This window comes from Sorex fumeus, unplaced genomic scaffold (assembly GCF_029834395.1).
Source record: "Sorex fumeus unplaced genomic scaffold, SorFum_2.1 ptg000125l, whole genome shotgun sequence".
Classification (NCBI taxonomy): Eukaryota; Metazoa; Chordata; class Mammalia; order Eulipotyphla; family Soricidae; genus Sorex; species Sorex fumeus.
This window is the reverse complement of record NW_026606182.1, coordinates 366,568-384,506: the sequence shown is the minus strand read 5'-3', so window position 1 is coordinate 384,506 and position 17,939 is coordinate 366,568. Positions and strand designations below refer to the sequence as shown.

General features: G+C 60.1%; 1 protein-coding gene across 1 annotated transcript; it reads right to left on the bottom strand.

Moving 5' to 3' along the window:
- Positions 1-485: 485 nt before the first annotated feature.
- On the bottom strand, positions 486-12,467 carry RASD2 (RASD family member 2). The gene is made up of 3 exons (XM_056137443.1): positions 12,076-12,467; positions 6,028-6,307; positions 486-1,098 (listed from the first exon to the last, which is right to left on the bottom strand). Exons 2-3 carry the CDS (start codon positions 6,296-6,298, stop codon positions 566-568), a joined length of 804 nt encoding a protein of 267 aa, XP_055993418.1. The 5' UTR covers positions 6,299-6,307; positions 12,076-12,467; the 3' UTR covers positions 486-565.
- Between the last annotated feature and the right edge of the window lie 5,472 nt (positions 12,468-17,939).

Sequence of the window (17,939 nt, the reverse complement as noted above, 5' to 3'; positions counted from 1 at the left end):
CACACCAGGGGCAGCAGGTGGGGGCCACAGTTGAGCCGGAGGGGAAAGACTTTCTTTGGGGCTGGGGGATCGGGCAAACGGAGGTCTCCCAGCTGCCACAGAGACCTCTCCTCTCTGAGCACTGGGAAGTCCCGCGTGTTGGTTCTGGGGTTGTTCCAGAAGGTTCCGCTGAAGGCAGGGAACCTGGGCCCTGCAGCACTGGCCTTTCACGCAGCCCACAGGTCAGAAGTGACCTGGGTGGCTGTCTCAGCCCAGACCCTTGTCTGTCACTAACCCTGCAGAGATGTGTCCCTTTCATGTCCCCCGCCTCCCCCAAGGGGCAAAACCATGATATGGGGGGGGGCATGGGGCGGGGATGGGTACAAAGGCATGGAAGGGAAACGGTAAGAAAGCAGGAGAATGGCCAGAGGCTGGACTCTTGCTCTCTGGTGCCGAGGGTCTTCAAACAAGAGTGGTCTCGGTGGGGGGGGGTGTTGGTAGTCGGCGGGGGGTCGGGGTGGGGCTGATGCAGGCAGCGGGCACCGGGCGCCACCTCCCATAAGGCACTGCCCGGGCCCCCTCCTGCTCACTGGACGGTGCACTTGTCCCGCTCGCGGGCCTGGCCCTCGCCCCGCAGGACCTTGGCTTTGATGTACTTGAGGTCGCTGTTGACGCTGGGGCGGCGGGCGAAAGGTGAGACCATGCCGTAAGCGTCTGTGTCTTTGAGGCGGCGCATGCAGAAGGGCCGGGGGTGGAAGGCGTCGCCGTACTGCACCGAGATCTTGCGGTGCAGCGCCGGGCTCATCTCGTGGGGCAGCTTGGCCATGCTGAAGAGCACGTAGAACATCTCGTCCACGTTGGTGTTCTTCTTGGCCGACACCTCGAAGTAGGCACAGTTCTCATCGCCCGACACCAGCAGCTCGGCCTCGGTGGCCGGCACCTGGCGGCACAGCTCGCCATGGTCGTTCTTGTTGCCGCAGATGACCATGGGCAGCTCGGCCGCCTCCTTCGTCTTGTTCTTCAGGCACGACTTCACCTCCAGGATCTGCTTCTGCAGACGCTTCACCTCGTCGAAGGAGTCCCGGTTGTCCAGGCTGAACACCAGAATGAAGACGTCACCTGCGGGGAAGGGACGCCCATGGGGGCAGACGGGGGCAGGGGGGGCAGGGCATGAGCATCAGTCTGGCTCTCGGGTCCTGCCCCCCCGCCCCATCCCTGTGGTCATTTTTCTATGCCAGGAGCCTCCACAATCTGGAGCCAGAGCGATCCAGCGATATTCAATAGCGGGGAAGGCGTTTGCCTTGCACGCAGTCAAGACAGATCAATCCCCGGCACCCTAGATGGACCCCCAAAGCCACCAGGAGTGACTCCTGCGCACAGAGCCAGGAATATAAGCCCGAAGCACCAATGGGAATAACCAAAAAACCAAAACCAAAAGCCACATATGTGGCGCATTCTAGGACTGAAGTGATACAATACAGCTCGTAGGGCGCTGGCCTGGCAAACAGCCAACTTAGGTTCGATCCCCGGCACTGCATAGAGTCCCCTGAACCCCCACAGGGAGCGATTCCTGAGCACTGAGCTAGAAGTAGGCCCCCAGCACCCAGCACCACTGGGTACAGCCCAGACAAACAAAACAGAATGAATCATGGTTATGATCCACTTGGTGAGTCATCTGCCCAGTTTCTCAAGAGAAGGGTCAGGGTACTCTCAGCCTGCCCTGTCTCCTTCCCTGGGGCACCCCTGAACATGCCACGTGCCCCTCCTTTCATCTCCCTCCCTGGGTCAGAGCCCCGCTATGATCAGTGAGCGTGGAACACCTTTGGGGCACAGCACATGGTGAGGGAGGTGAGTGTGTGTCCATAAAACTGGTTTGTGGTTGGGGTGGGGGACAGAGGATGGAGAGATGAATAAATGGGTGGGGGGGGATGAATGAATAAATGGACAGATGAATGGATAGATGGATGGATGGATGAATAGATGGATGGATGGATGGATGATGAATGGATGGATGGATGGATGGATGGTTAGATGGATGAATCAATGGATGGAGGATGGATGGATGGATGGATGGATGGAAGGATGAATGGGTGGATGGATGGACCAATGAATGAATCAATGAATGGATGAATAGATGAATGGATGGATGGATATGTGGATAGATGAGTGAAAAGACAGATGGATGGATAGATGGAGGGAGGGATGAATGGATGAATGGGGAAGCATAGGAAAATAGATGGATGGATGATGGATGAACGGATGGATGGATGGATGGATGGATGGTTAGATGGATGAATTAATGGATGGAGGATGGATGGATGGATGGATGGAAGGATGAACGGGTGGATGGATGGACCAATGAATGAATGGATGAATAGATGAATGGATGGATGGATACGTGGATAGATGAGTGAAAAGACAGATGGATGGATAGATGGATGGATGGATGGATGGACGGATGGATGAATGGAGGGATGAATGGACGAATGGGGAAGCATAGGCAAATGGATGGATGATGGATGAACAGATGGATGGACGGATGGATGGTGGTGAGGCCTCTTCTGATAAGTTCCAGCCAGGAAGCACCAGCCTGGCCTCAGTTTCCACCGGGGCTGCCTCTTCCATGTGGCTATTCTTGGGCCCCCAAGGACTCGAGCTGCCTCAACATAGTCCAGCACAAGACGGGAGATGCTCAGCTTCTGGGGGACAGTAGGGAGGAGTGGACAGTTTCCAGGCCTTCCTGGTGGGTGTGTAAGAGAGTCCAGCCACAGCCACATGTGCTCAGAAGGACACAGCTGGAGCCACTCTGACCCAGCAACACCAACAGGATTGTCCCCGTGTCTCCGGGGGCTCCCAGACAGGGTGGCCACCCCCGGGACAGGAGCAGGGGCCGGTGGGCTTTTGAATTTCATCCATATGGGTCTGGGGAAGGGGACCCCCAAGCAGCGCTGAGGTGAACAAAACCTGTGACTCAATGCGGGGGACAGCTCACAAATACAGTGTTCCAGGGACTGATGCTCAGGAGTACAGTGCTCCAGGGACTGCCCTGGATTATCGAAGCCACTCTGAGGCCCCCCAGGGCCACACCTAGCAGTGCTCGGAGGATCATGTGGTGCTGGGGATGGAATCAGGGCTGGCTGCGTGCAAGGCCGGCATCCCGGGGCTGGTGGCCAACCTGGGTTCGAGCCCCGGCATGTGACAGGGTCCCCTGAGCCCTACAAGGACTGGTCCCTGAGCACAGAGCTAGGAGTAAGCCCTGAGCCCCGCCAGGAGTGATCCCTGAGTGCAGAGCTGGGAGTAAGCCGTGAGCACTGCCAGGGGTGCCCCCCTCCCTCAAAAAAGGCCTACATCCTGACCCCTCTCTGCACCCTGACCCCTGGACCTTCTCCTCTCTCTCCCAGTCCCTTCATCTCCAGCTTGCAGGCATTTGTGTGTTTGGGTGCCTATGTGAGGCCATGAGTTCAGTCGCCAATATCTGGGGGCTCCTGAGCACCGACAGGAGTGGTGCTGGGGCCCCCAATCCCTGTAGGCCTGCACCCTGCCCAAGCCCCCAAACATGGCCTAAGAAAGTAGGGGTTGGGCTGGAGCGATAGCACAGCGGGGAGGGCGTTTGCTTTGCACGCGGCCAACCCAGGTTCGATCCCCAGCATCCCATATGGTCCCCTGAGCACCGCCAGGAGTAACTCCTGAGTGCAGAGCCAGGAGTGGCCCCTGTGCATCGCCGGGTATGACCCAAGAAAGAAAAAAAAAAGAATCATAACGAAGGGGCTGGAGCCATGATGCAGTGGGAAGAGCACTTGCCTGTCACTGCACACAGCCGCCTTGGACGCCATCTCTGGCACATCATAGGGTCTCCAGAGCCCCTCCGGAAGTAAGTGACCCCCGAGCGCAGAGCCGGGAGTGAGCCCTGAGCACAGACAGATGTGCCTTGCCTATGCCAGGTGTAAGTCCCTCCCACACACCGGAAAGAGACTAATAATAAACAGCACATCAGCACAGCAGATAGGGCGTTTGCCTTGCACGCGGTCGACCCGGGTTCGATTCCCAGCATCCCATAGGGTCCCCCGAGCACCGCCAGGAGTGATTCCTGAGTGCAGAGTCAGGAGGAACCTCTGAGCATCACCGGGTGTGACCCAAAAAGCAAAAAAAAAAAAAAAGTGGGAGTTAGAAAAAGGCTCACAATCCCTCCCCAGCTGTCATTCCCTCTGACTAGGCCTGAGGTCTGTGAGTGGGCACCCACCCCTCCCCCGCAAGGCTGGCAGAGTGGACTCTGCAATACCCACTGTGTACTGACCTCCACCACCCCTTCGGTTTCCGTCCATCTGGGGGACACACGGGGGACAGGTAAGACCTGACTTCAGGAGTGGGGGCTTTTTGTTAAAATGGCAGAGCCGGGACTCGAACTCGGGGTCCCCTCTGTTCATGTCCTTCCTCCCTATGGTGGAGGGGAGGCAGTAGCATAATCTGGGTCCAGGGTGTCATCAAGAGCTGCCTGGAGGGTTGGAGCGATAGCACAGCGGGGAGAGCATTTGCCTTGCACGTGGCCAACCCAGGTTCGATCCCCAGCATCCCATAGGGTCCCCCGAGCACTGCCAGGGGTAATTCCTAAATGCAGAGCCAGGAGTAACACCTGAGCATCGCTGGGGGGTGACCCAAAAAGCAAAAAAAAAAAAAGCTTCCTGGAGGAGGACAGGACCCTTGAGGAGGGGTCTAGGCCGGGGCGAGCGGTAGGGGGGGTGTCATTTCCGAGATGGCTGGACAGCTGCCATCTCCCTTCCCTTCAGCCCTGTGTGGCGTGGCGAGGGGGCAGGGACCCTGCCAACGCTGGTCCAATCTCCAGTCAGAACGCAGGCCCTGCTGAGTTTCTGCTCGGCAACACTGTAGCGGCGCGTTTCATCCTCGGGAGAAACCAATTTACAGGCGGGGAAACGGAGGTATCACCCTTCCCATCTGGGGACAGAATCAGGAAGCAGCAGAAGGTGCCACCAAGTGAAGTGAGTGACAGTCTGGTCCCCGCCCCATCCCCCCTTGACAGCCCCGGCTCGGCAGCACAGCCAGCGGGCGGCGTGACCCCCCTGGGCACAACTCACCCTCTCTGGGTCTCTGTTTCCCCACCTGTAAAACGGAAGCCAGTACCGCTGTCCTGGGCTCGCCGTGAGTCATAGCACAGCGGGTGGGGCGCTTGCCTTGGCATGCGGCTGACCCGGGTTCCATCCCCCCGTATCCTACGGGGTCCCTGGAACCCCGCCAGGAGGAATTCCTGAGTGCAGAGTCAGGAGGAACCCCTGAGCACTGTCGAGTGAGTCCCCCAAAATCCAAACTAAAGAAGTTCCTATTTGGGGCCCGGAGCATGAGTGCAGCGGGGAGGGAATTTGCCTTGCATGCAGCCAACTGGGTTCGATCCCGGGCACCCCATAGGGTCCCTGGAGCCCCGCCAGGAGTGTAACTGCTGAGTGCAGAGCCGGGAGTCAGCCCTGAGCATCGCGGGCTGTGATCCATCCACCTCGCCCCCGAGGAAAAAAACAACAACAACAAAAATGAAGAAGAAATGAATGGATGCTTGAAATGAAAAAGCAACAGGAGCCGGAAGCTCTCAGTGAACATTAACACCCACCAACCTCCAGCCAGCGTCCAGCCTCCCTATTTCCCGCCATTATTAGTCCCTGCCCCAGGCAGATTCTCACTTTTCTTGGGGCTGGACCCATCCTGGGGTCCTGCCTCTCCCTCTCCAGCTTCCTGGGGAGTCGGGGCCTGAGCCCAGCAAACGGATTGGAACTAGCCCTGGCCAGGCCACGGGACGGGGCCACGGCTCAGAAGAGGGAGCGGCAGTGGCCAGCTTGGTTTCCCCCGAATTGTCCTCTGGGGTCTCACCTGCGGGCACGCAGACAGATGGCGGGAGTGGGGGACCAGGCAGGGGTGGAAGGAGCCCCCCTATCTCACCCCCAACTCCCTCTGTGCAGGTCTGAGCTCCACCCGGACAGTCAGCCACGCCCACATCCCACCCTCGGTGCCCTGGGGACCCCCCCAGCCCCGCCCCCCGGCACCCACCGGTGAGAATGGAGAGCCGGCGCATGGCCGGGAAGGGGTGGTTGCCCGACGTGTCCAGGATGTCCAGCTGGTACATGTCGCCGCGGATGTTGTAGACCTTGCGGTGGAAGTCCTCGATGGTGGGCGTGTACTGGTCCTCGAAGCGGCCGTTGAGGAAACGGGACACGATGGCGCTCTTGCCCACGCGCGAGGCGCCCAGCACCACCATGCGGTAGGAGTTCTTGGCCGGCACACTCAGCGTGCAGTTCCCGCTGGACAGCGTCTTCATCATGGCCCGGGGCTGCAGCGGGGAGCAGGAAGAAGTCAGGAGACCCCGGCAGTGGGGGGCTCTCGGCTGCGGCCACTCCCCCATCCCAGTCCTGAACTTGTTTTCTCTTTTAAGTTCTTTTTTTTCCTTCTTTTTGGGTCACCCAGTCACACCCGGCAATGCACAGGGGTTACTCCTGGCTCATGCACTCAGGAATTACTCCTGGCGGTGCTCGGGGGACCCTATGGGATGCTGGGAATTGAACCCGGGTTGGCCGTGTGCAAGGCAAATGCCCTCCCCGCTGTGCTATCTCTCCAGCCACCCCTTTTTTTGATTTGGGGGCCATATCTGGCAATGCTCAGGGCTGACTCCTGGCTCTATGCTCAGGGTTCGCTCCTGGTGGGGCTCGGGGGACCCTATGGGGTGCCGGGGATCGAACCCGCCTGCAAAGTAAGTGCCCTCCCCGCTGTGCTATCGCTCCAGTCCTTCTTTTTTTTTTTTTTTTTTTTTTTTTTTTTGCTTTTTGGGTCACACCCGGCGATGCTCAGGGGTTCCTCCTGGCTCTGCACTCAGGAATGACCCCTGGTGGTGCTCGGGGGACCCTATGGGATGCTGGGAACCAAACCCGGGTCGGCCACGTGCAAGGCAAACGCCCTCCCCACTGTGCTATTGCTCCAGCCCCTCCGGTCCCTCTTGGTCTCATTTTCTGACTAGAAAACAGGGATGTGGGACTAGGCATCCCAGTCATTCACTCATTCACTCAGTCATTCAGTCCTCTCTCGATTCTTCCCCATCCACTCCTTGCCTCACTTCCTCACATCCTCCTTCCATCCCACACCCCATATTCGACACACAAGAGAGGGGGGCTCTGGCGGGGAACCCCCACCGAGCCTCCTCTGAGCCAGTAATCCCAGTGTCCCGGGTCACTTCCTCATCTGTGGGGAACTCGGGGCCCCGTTCTGGGCTCTCCCCAGAATCCTCTCTCCCTGCCCCCTCCCTTCCAGGACCCTGTGACCCCCCCAAACACAACATCTGGGGGTCCCCGAACACTGCCCACTGCTCAGAGCACCAGGGTTCCCCCCCCCAGCGCCTCTGTCCCTACCCAGATACCCAGAGAAACGCCTCTGAGACCCCACCCGACACTTCCTTCTGCCCTTCAAGGATTTGCTGTCCTGAAGAACATCTGGAACATTCCCTGAGGGCCTCTCAGCCTCGCAGAGGGCCAAACTCTGGGACTCTCTCTCTCAGGCCCCCCCAGGCCACTCGCAGCCCAGCCTCCTTTCCCATCTCAGCCCCCTGGGGCCTCCCGGAAGCACTGAACTCCAGCCGACCGAGTTCATTCCAGCTTCGCTGAGATCTGCCTGTCTGGAGGGGCTTACACTCAGAGTCTCTGAAAACAAAAGCTCAGGCCGCCCCTTCTCACTCCCACCCTGTCCACATTAGGGGTGGAAAGAAAGCAAAAACAGAGCTGTCGGGCCCAGAGAGATAGCACAGAGGGGAAGGCGTTTGCCTTGCACACAGCTGACCCGGGTTCAATTCCCAGCATCTCATAGGGTGCTCCAAGCACTGCCAGGAGTCATTCCTGAGTGCAGAGCCAGGAGGAACCCCTGAGCATCGCCGGGTGTGACCCAAAAAGCAAAAAATAAAATAAAATAAAAAATAAAAAAGAAGAGCTGCTTGCTGAACTATCCAGCCTCAGTCCTAGATGGGCTGCCAGGAATGGTTGCCCAGGTTGTGCACTGCCCAAGGCTCCTGACTACTTGTCAATCTTTGGGAAGGAGGCACCTTCCTCCTCATTGATGCCAAGGTCCACACACGCACGCCCTGGCCAGGAACACCTCATCTCCTGATCCTGAGGCAAGACTTTCTCCTCCGAGAGAATCATGCGAAGTGAAATGAGTCAGAAAGAGAGGGACAGACATAGAAGAACCGCACTCATCTGTGGAATATAAAGTAGCATAATATGAGACTGACACCCAAGGACAGTAGAGACAGGGGCCTGGAAGATTGCTCCATGGTTGGAAGCCTGCCTCATGAGCTGGGGGGAAAGGCAGCTGGGATAGAGAAGGGATGACTTAGTCGATGATGGTCGGAGGGATCACTCGGGATGGGAGATGTGTGTTGAAAGTAGATAAAGGACCAAACGTGATGGCCTCTCAGTATCTGTACTGCAAACCATAACACCCCAAACTAGAGAGAGAGTATGGGGGGAAACTGTTTGCCATAGAGGCAGGGGGAGGGTTGGAAGGGGGGGGCGTATAATGGGGACATTGATGGTGGAGAATGTGCACTGGTGGAGGGATGGGTGTTTGAACATGGTTTGACTGAAACTCAAACAGGAAAGCTTGTAACTGTGTCTCACGGACAGGAAAGCTTGTAACTGTGTCTCACGGTGATTCAATAATAAATAAATACATAAAAATCAAAAGGGAACTTCCCAGAAAAAAAAAAGACTGTCTCCTCCTATACCCTCCTTGCACACAACCACAGGAGGCTGGCTCCTGGCAGAGGGCAGGTTCCCGCGTGCGGGTCTAGGCTCTGGGGTCTGGGCACGGGCTGACCCTGCCTGTGAGCTGGCGAGCACTGAACCCCTCTTCCAAGAGCAAAACTGCTTGGAAAATGCCCCGAGATCGGGAAGCAGCTGTCGCGGCCACGTCCCAGCTTCCAAGGAGCCTTCGACAGACTTGAGGCGGCAGAGGGACCCGCAGCAGGAGGCGCTCGGCGTGCTGGTGACCCAGGCCGGGGGCCAGGATGACAATCATCGCTCCCGAGTGCCAGGCTCAGAACTAAGTATAGAGCAATAATAATAGCTGACATTTATCTCGCAGCTCGGCGATGCCGGCGCGCTCTGGGTGCTGGGCCCGGCAGGGAGCCTGCCTCATCCCCACGGTAAGCCCAGGGGTAGATGGAGCTGCCCCGGCTTCCGCATGGGGAAACTGAGGCAAGAGGAAGTCAGCAACGGGATCACGGCTGCATCGCCCTGGTAGGCTCCGAGTCTCCCTTCAGCTCCCAGGGGTTACCTGCTTTTCAAATAAGGACCCGGGGGGGAACGGGGTTAGGCAGCCAAGGTTAGGGCCCAGCAGCACACACACACACGCACACACACACACACACACACACACACACATACACCAAGGTCTAGCTGGAGCTAAATGTGCCTATTTATTCTTCAGGGATGGAAAGGAAACAGGAGTCACACATAAAGGCATGTGCTTGACCTCTGAACCCCCTCCAGGACCCTCACCCCACTGAACCATCTCCCAGACCCTCACCCCAATAAACTCTTTCCAGACCCTCGCCCCAGTGAGCCCCCTCCGGGACCCTCACCCCCACTGAACCATCTCCTGAAACCTCACCCCACTCCACTAAACCTCCTCCCGGACCCTCACCTCCACTGAAACCCATATGGGACCCTCACCCCCACTGACCCCCCTCCGGGACCCTCAGTTCTACATTTATCTCCAGGACCGCAGACCCACACACGCAGCGAGCGTTTGGCCAGTGACGTGTGAAGGCTGCACAGACTCCCCCCACCCTCTCCTGGGGTCTGAATCTCCACCCCTGCCTGCTGGGCTGGCCCAGGGGCAGGATGAGGAGGGTCTTGGCATCCCCCCAACTGTAAGTGGGGAGAGTGGGGGGGTGGTAACAGCCTCCTTAGTCTTCTTCGGGCTTGGGGGGCCAGTCTGGGCCGTCCCGGGCAGGGAGCAGAGGGAGAGGCCAGGCCCCAGGGAGGCCTTCTCCAAGCCCCTCTGGCAGGGAGCCCGGCCCTGCTGGACATCACCCCTGGCCAGACGAGGACGAGGGAGGCTGTGGCCAGCTCAGGGCTTCTCTCCGCCACCCCGCCCAGCTCCTGGCTCAAGATCTGCTAAGGGCATGACTGACGGGGCTGGAGGATGTTAGAGAGAGGTGTCGAGAGACAGAGGGAGGAGGCAGGAAGTCAGAGAAAGGAGGCAGGGAGTCAGAGAGAGGAGGCCAAGGAGCCAGAGAGGAGGCTAGGGAGTCAGAGAGTGGAGGCCAGCTGTCAGAGAGAGGAGACAGAGAGAAAGAGAAGGCAGGGAGTAAGAAGTCAGGAGTCTGAGAGAGGAGGCCAGGGAGTCAGAGAGAGGAGGCAGGAGGCAGAGAGGAAGAAGGGTGGAAAGTGAGAAATGGGTAAGGGGAAACTCTACACCTTTTCCCTGAGAGCGTCACGTGGCCCCGACCACGGGGGCTGAGTGGTCCAGACACCCCCCACCCAGGCCGAGCCCACACAGAGCAGACCTGGGCTGGGGGCAGTGCTCAGGAGGCCCTGGCAGTTTCCAGTGCTCCTGAGGAGCATGAGTTCTCACAAGCAGGGTGTGCGGGGCTCCTGCTGACCTTCTCCCACCCAGGGGACTTGGGGGCTGATGGTCCTGGGAGTGGGGGGGGGATAGCCCACAGCGGGAGGCCGCTGTCCAGTGGACACTACACGTATCTGATTCCAGAGGCTCCCGCGGGCCCGCCAGTGGGACAGCAAAGGCTGGAGGGCCAGGCTGCTGACCCGACTCACCCAGAGGACAGGCCGCCAGGTCGCAGCCGAGGTCTCTGACCCCCATTACCCCCAGCCCCAGAGTGGAAGCAGCGCCTGGCATGGTACGGTGGCAGCTTCCTGCAGGTGGGGGTGACCCCCCAGGCCGTCACCCTCCCTTTCCCTCTTCATCCAGAGAGCCGGGGGGAGGGAGTGTGCCCGGGTGCCAATTCCCATCAAGGGCATCTGAGGAGGCCCCTCCCCTTCCTCCCCTGAGACCCCAGGTTGGGGGGGACTGTCTGGAAGGCGGAAGACACGGATGGGCGAGGAGACCATGCCCACCCCTGCCCTCCCCCACACCTCCCGTCCCCTGCAGCAGACACATGCGAGGTTCTCAGGACCCTGTGAACATAGGTTTCGTCCCTCGCCCCGGGGCCCACAGTGAGGGAACCCCTAGAGGCTGGACCAGGGTGAGCTCCCCACTCTGGCCACTGAGAAGGGGAGGGGCAGGCCAGCGGAAGTGACCACTCAATCACTCAGAGCCTTGGGGGCGTCAGGCAGTGATGAGAGGGGCACAGTATGGAACTATCCAAGGAGAGCTTGGAAGGTCCCAGCTCGGAACCGCTGGGAGGAGCAGAGATCTTGGGGAACCCACCTGTCTCACTGGCATTGAGGGAGGCTGCCTGAAATGGGCATCTAAGCTACTTTGCCCCTCTCCCAAGAGGTCCCAGACTACATCCTTCTCGAAGCTTCCCCGGCTGGGGGCACAGAGGACCGAGAGAGCCCGTCAGGGGTGAAGGATGAAGGGTGGGAATGGACAAGAGATCTCAGGCCTGTTGAGGATAGGTTCCCCGCTTCCTGGGGAAAGGAACTGGCCACAAGGCTCACTCCATGTCCTAGCCTGGACACCAGCTGCCGCTCTGGGAACTTCCCCGGGCCCAGGAAGCGCTGGGAACAAAATATCCCGCGGATGTGTGGATGACGCTGAGATACTCTCGGGCTTGGGGTCAAGCCCCAAAAGGAAATATCACAAAAGAAGTGCTCACCCAGGGCTGGGGTTGGGAGCACCCACAGGCCCCATCGCTGCCCCATCTCCATCCAGGGGTGCACGGAGGGGTGTTGGTTGGGTGTGCCTCGTTTTCCTCTCTTTGACGGGTGCTCCGGGTACCCAGCCCAGGACACGGGACAAGCTCGCCAAGGAAAGGCCCCGTCCCCCGGCGGCGGCGGCGTTGGATGGTTCCACAACCCTGGTCATGCTCCCGCCTCCCCGGCTCCAGACCCAGGGGCCCCCAACTCTACTGGGGCGTCTCTCTCCTACCTGGGAATGGCGGGCCAGGCCTCTGGCGCGGCTCGGAGGGCTGCCTGGAGGCGCCGCGGGGCGGTGCGGGGACCCGCCTGCCTCTCCCGCGGCCGCCGCGCCTTCCAGCGTCTGCGGCGGCTCCGTGGTCACTGCGCCCGGTTCCTCGTCGGCGCGCCCCGGGGCGCCGGGCAGGGCGCGGCCGGGCGAGGGCGCGCGGGGAGCCAGTGCCCCATCGCTGGGTTCCGAGGGTTCGCTGGGGTCGGGGAGCCGGGCGGGCGCCGGCTCGCCACTGCCGGCCCTGCCCTGCCCCGACCCGGGGGACTCCGGCTGAGCCAGGTGCCCGGAGGCGCGGGGACGTCCGATCCCGGGGTCCCCGTTTGGGGCTCCGGGGCTGCGGGGGAGGGCGCCGAGGGGGGCGCCTTCGGGGATTTAAAGACGGTCCTTCGAGACGCCCGGAGGGGCCTCCGGAGGTGACAGTGTGTGCGTGTCCCGGCTGGCTGGCCGCCTAGGGTGGATGGGGAGGTCCGGGGTGCGGGGACGCTCCGTCGCTCCAAGGCGGACGCGCGGGGAACGAGGCGGCGCGGCTCGGGCGCGGCCTCCCGCTGGGCCCGCGGCTCGGCAGCGGTCCCCGTGCGGGAGGGGACGGTCCCTGTGTCCCCGCCGGGCGCCACCAGCAGCTGCAGCAGGCGCGGGGTGCAGCTCGGGGCGGCGCGCGCGCGCGCGCGGCTGGGGATGGGGGGGCGGGGAGGGGGGACCCCGGAACGCCGCCCCGAGAGGCCACGAGGCTCGGCAGCTCCGAGTCAGGCTGCGGGCGGCTCGCCCTGGCCCCCGGCACCGCGTCGGGACCCGCAGAGGCGGCGAACTTTCTGCCGGGCCCCGGCCCCTCGCTCCGCCCCTCTCCCGCGCCCCAGCCGCCCCCTCTCCGCGCCGCCCGCGCCGCGGGGCGAGGTGAGCCGGTCCCTCGGGGAGAAGGCGGAAAAAAAGAAAAGAGAAGTGTGGAAGCCCAGTTCTTGGGGCGTCGGTCCCGGCTGCAGAGCGCCCTCCGCGCCCCTGCGTGGACCCCCGGGCCGCGGTCCCCGGAGCAGCCCCGAGCCCGCCTCTGCCTCCGCAAGCGGCTCGGCCGCCGGCGCCCGGCGCCCCGCCCCCGACTCTGCGATCGACCAATAGGCGACGGGTCCCGCGGCCCGGGCGCCGCCCCCGGCTGTGCGCTCGGCCAATAGGCGGCGGGTCCCGCGCCCGGCCCCGCCCCGCGGGCCCCGGGCCCCGCAGCCGTGAGCTCCGCGTGCCTGGGCGCGTGGGGCGCGGGTAGCGGGGGCGGGGGACAGCCGGGGCGCAGGGGGCTCGCACCGTGACCGGAAGGCGACACGGGTCCCGCAGGCTGACGTCTGCACACGCTCCCCCCACGCACGGGGCCACGATCGCAGGTGACCCGCGGTGGTCCCCGGCGTTCTCGGCGGCTGGCGCCGGGTCCTCGGTCCAGCGCAGGTGCCCAGCCGGCCCGCCCCGAGCTGCCCGCTCCCTCCCTCCGGAGGTTCTCTGTGCCACGCAGGCTGGCACATGGGCCAGGCACGTGCGGCCAGAAGGGGCTGCAGAGTCACCTTGGTCCGGCGGAGCCTTGGTAGAGGTTTGCAGAGAGAGCCCTGACCTGGACGGCCGCGCGTCCTTGGTCTCCACCCTCCCCATCTTCAAACGTGGGAGAGTATAACGAGGGCCGGCCTCGGTTGTTTTTGAGGTTGGGGTCACATCCAGGCATGTGCAGGGCTCCCTCCTGGCTCTGCGCTCTGAGATCACTCCCAACGGGGCCCGGAGGAACCCTAGGGGTGCCCGGGATCGAACCCGGGTCAGCCGATTGCAAGGCAAACGCGCCCGCCCAGCTTTTATTTCCAGCCTCCCACCTCGGTTCTTAATACTGTCTTTCAATCCAAGACCCACCTTCCCTGCTCCTTGAACCCTTTTCTTTCTTTCTTTCTTTCTTTCTTTCTTTCTTTCTTTCTTTCTTTCTTTCTTTCTTTCTTTTTTTTAAGGCAACCGTTCTATCGCTGTCTTGACCGGGAAACCAGTATCCCTTGCCGTCAATTGGAGATAAAGAGGAAAAAATAAACACAATAGGAGCCAAGCGGGATTATTAATCTCAGGCTGGGAACTGGACCTCAGGGGTTCCTGAATCTGAAAGAGAGATTGGCAAGGTTTGAGCAGGGGCGCTGAAGATCTGCACCCTAGGGAGCCTCACTTCTTCCTGCTGCCCCCAGGCTTCAAGGAGAACTGAAAAGGGAATTTTCACCATGTGATAATGTGAGAAACTAAGGGGTGGTGTCTAACCAGACATATTTTTCACCTGCCAGGGGAACTGTACTTCTCATTTCAGGACTGTGCCTGGGTGGGGGGGGGGGGAGCCTGTAATTCTTTACCCCCCCCCCAAACACACACACACCCATCCCAGACCTCCCACCTCCTAATAGGCTGGGGACGGGGCACCTCTATGGAGGGTCCAGTTCCACTGAGTGAGGAATTAGAGTTCCAGGCCTCCCCGCTGCTGACAGCCAGAGAGTGTTTCCCGGGGCTGTCATGGCAATGGTCTGTACCTTGCTTCTGTTCTCTATAAAATGAGTGTGGGGGGCTGGACAGATAGTACAGTGGGTAGGGCACTTGCCTTGCATGCAGCTGACCTGGGTTCGATCCCCGGCATCCCATATGGTCCCCCGAGCACCGCCAGGAGTAATTCCTGAGTGCATGAGCCAGGAGTAACCCCTGTGCATTGCTGGGTGTGACCCAAAAACCAAAAACAACAACAACAACAAAATGAGTGTGAGGGTCTGGACAGATAGTACAAGGACTAGGGTGCTCGCCATGCATGCAGCCACCCTGGGGTTTGTTGTTGTTGCTGTTGTTGTTATTGTTTGCTTTTGGGGTCACACCCAGCAATGCTCAGGAGTTATTCCTGGCTCCGCACTCAGGAATCACTCCTGGCGGTGCTCAGAGGACCACATGGGATGCTGAGGATCGAACCCAGGTTGGCTGTGTCCAAGGAAAATGCCCTACCCGCTGTGCTATTGCTCCAGCCCCCGACCCAGGGTTTGATCCCCAACATCCCATATGGTTCACCAAGTCGACCAGGAGTGATTCCCGAGTGCAGAGCCAGGAGGAAGCCCTGAGCATCTCCAGGTGTGGCCCCAACCCCCCCACCCCCCCCCAAAAAAAAAAAAACCTAAGTGTGCTACGCTAGTTCCACAGAGTGATGGCAGGATCCCATGGAGGGAGAGGGGCTCTGCTCTGGCCAGAGAAAGTGGCTTGCCTGCTTGTCCTTGGCGTGGCGTGACTCTCAGGGGAAGGCACTCAGCCTCCCCGGCTGGCGCGTGCAGAACTCACTCCGCTTGATTGTCTTGAAGCGCCTCAGCCTTCAAGACAACAGAGCGCAGCGCGGGGGAGTGGAGGTAGTGAGGGGTCGACTTGGGAATGTGGCCAAGGTCACAGCGGCAGGCTGGAGGATCTCAGCCCTGGGCTCTCTGCCTTCAGACTCGGCTTCTGCAAACTGCCGTCTGCCCAGGTAGACTTGTGTCTGGTCTCAGACACAGAGGCCCCCGAGCCTTGAGCTGCCCATGCACTTGTCGTAGGAAGATGGGAGCACGCACGCCACGTCTGGAAAGCTGGGGTCCCCGAGGCCTCGGCCACTGAGCCCGTTCTCCTGCCCCCAACACAGAGGGTGGCCAGCGCTCAGCCTCTTCCGGAAGCTGTTTCTTAACGCAGCTGCCGAGTAGTCCTACACATGGCCCCCTCAGCCCATGGTCCCATCTTCAGGGGTGCATCTTCTCCTGGTGCGCCTGGAGCCCCAGGGCCCCGGAGACGCACCTGAGCCCATGCCCCCCATGCCCAGTGCTAAATGCCTCAGTCATAGGTTGGCACAACTGGCACTGAGAGCCCAGGAAGCTTCACATGGCCCTAGTGTACCTCAAACACATCCCCAATTTCCTACCCGCATTTGCCTTCCCCCACCCCGGTCACAAGGACCCCCTTCCTGACAGGACTCCCTGTCACTCCTCTGGCCCATAACTCACAACTGTTTTCATCTTTTTCCCTTTTTTTTTTTGTTGTTCTTTTTCTTTTTGGGTCGTACCCAGTGAAGGAGTGATGGGCTAGAGTGATAGCTCTGTGCTATCACTACCCAAGCACGCAGTGGGTAGGGCCCTTGCCTTGCACGCAGTCAACTTGGCCAACCTGAGTTCGATTCCTCTGCCCCTCTCGGAGAGCCCGGCAAGCTATCGAGAGTATTTCACACGCACAGCAAAGCCTGGCAAGCTAACCGTGACGTATTCGATATGCCAAACACAGTAACAAGTCTCACAATGTTACTGGGCCCGCTCGAGCAAATCGATGAACAACGGGAGGACAGTGACCGTGACCCAGTGATGCTCAGGGGTTACTCCTGGCTCTGCACTCAGGAATTACTCCTGGCGGTGCTCAGGGAACTATATGGGATGCCGGGGATCGAACCCCGGTCGGCTATGTGCAAGGCAAACGTCCTCCGCACTGTGCTATCATCTTTCTGGCCCCTGTTTCCATGTTTGTCTGGAAAGGCCTTTCCTGCTCTAGGACATTTGATGGCTCCCCAGAGCTCTGGCCAGCAAAATGAGGCCCCCAAGTGACCCGGCTGGGTCCATCCCCACCGTGGCCTGCATTTCCTCCAGCACAGGACGCTTCTACCCTCATGAAGCAGATTTCCCTCCCTCCTCTAGGCCTCCTTCTGATGGCTTGAAGACACAGCGGGCACGTCCCCATGCATCCTTCAAGCACGCTAACCTCTCCCCCGAACTCCCCCTCAGACCTCCTAATAGGGGACTCACAGCTTCTCTGCACTTTCACACTGACTGTCCCTTTAAGACTTGGTTTCTGGGGCTGGGGTGATGACACAGCAGATAAGGCATTCATCTTGCACATGGCCAACCCCTGTTTGATCCCCAGCAACAACCCCACCTTTTATTTATTTATTTATTTATTTATTTATTGTTTTTTGGGTCACACCAGCAATGCTCAGGGAGTATTCCTGGCTTTGCACTCAGGAATTACTCCTGTCAGTGCTCGGAGGACCCTATGGGACACTGGGAATCGAACCCAGGTCAGCTGCGTGCAAGGCAAACGCCCTACCCGATATGCTATCGCTCCAGCCCCCGCCCCCAGACTTTTTAGGAGTGACCCCTGAGCACAGAGCCAGGAATAAATCCTAAGCATTGCTTGGTCCCAGTCCCAAATCATGACACTGTGGGGCCGGAGCAACAGCACAGCGGGGAGGGCTTTTGCCTTGCACACGGCTGACCCAGGTTCGATTCCCAGCATCCCATAGGGTCCCCTGAGCACCACCAGGGGTAGTTCCTGAGTGCAGAGCCATGAGTAACCCCTGAGCATCGTTGGGTGTGATTCAAAAAAAAAAACCCAAATCATGACACTGGTTCAGTGTCCAGTATCCCGTGGTCCCCTGACCACCACTGAGAGTGACCCTGAGCACAGAGCCAGGAGTAAACCCTGAGCATCACTGGGTGTAGCCGAGAGAGAGAGAGAGAGAGAGAGAGAGAGAGAGAGAAGAAAGACAATCAGTTCCTTCACCTGTGAGGCTGCAATGCCCTGGCCACCTCCTCAGGTTGTTGGCAGAGCAGAGGCTCCTCCTGGTCATGAGGGGGTCCACAGGGGCCTGTGTCGCCTGCTGCCTCATCTCTCGGACACCTCCCTTGTGGCCTCTGCTGGCACATGAGTTACGTGGTCCGGGGACGGCGTCGGATGCATCCTGCTCCTGCCATATTCGGGCAGCCGCGTGCTCTGTGTGAGTTTTTAATAAATGCTTATTGGATTGTGCTTCTCGGAACAGCCTCTGGGCCCAAGAAGAAACGCACAAA

What these genes read in the sequence shown, in the direction of transcription:
- RASD2 (XM_056137443.1), bottom strand. Translation starts at nt 6,298, where the DNA reads ATGATGAAGACGCTGTCCAGCGGGAACTGCACGCTGAGTGTGCCGGCC. An exon ending in CCGGCTCTCCATTCTCACCG is followed by an intron (nt 1,099 to 6,027) that starts GTGGGTGCCGGG and finishes CCTTCCCCGCAG; the next exon opens with GTGACGTCTTCATTCTGGTG.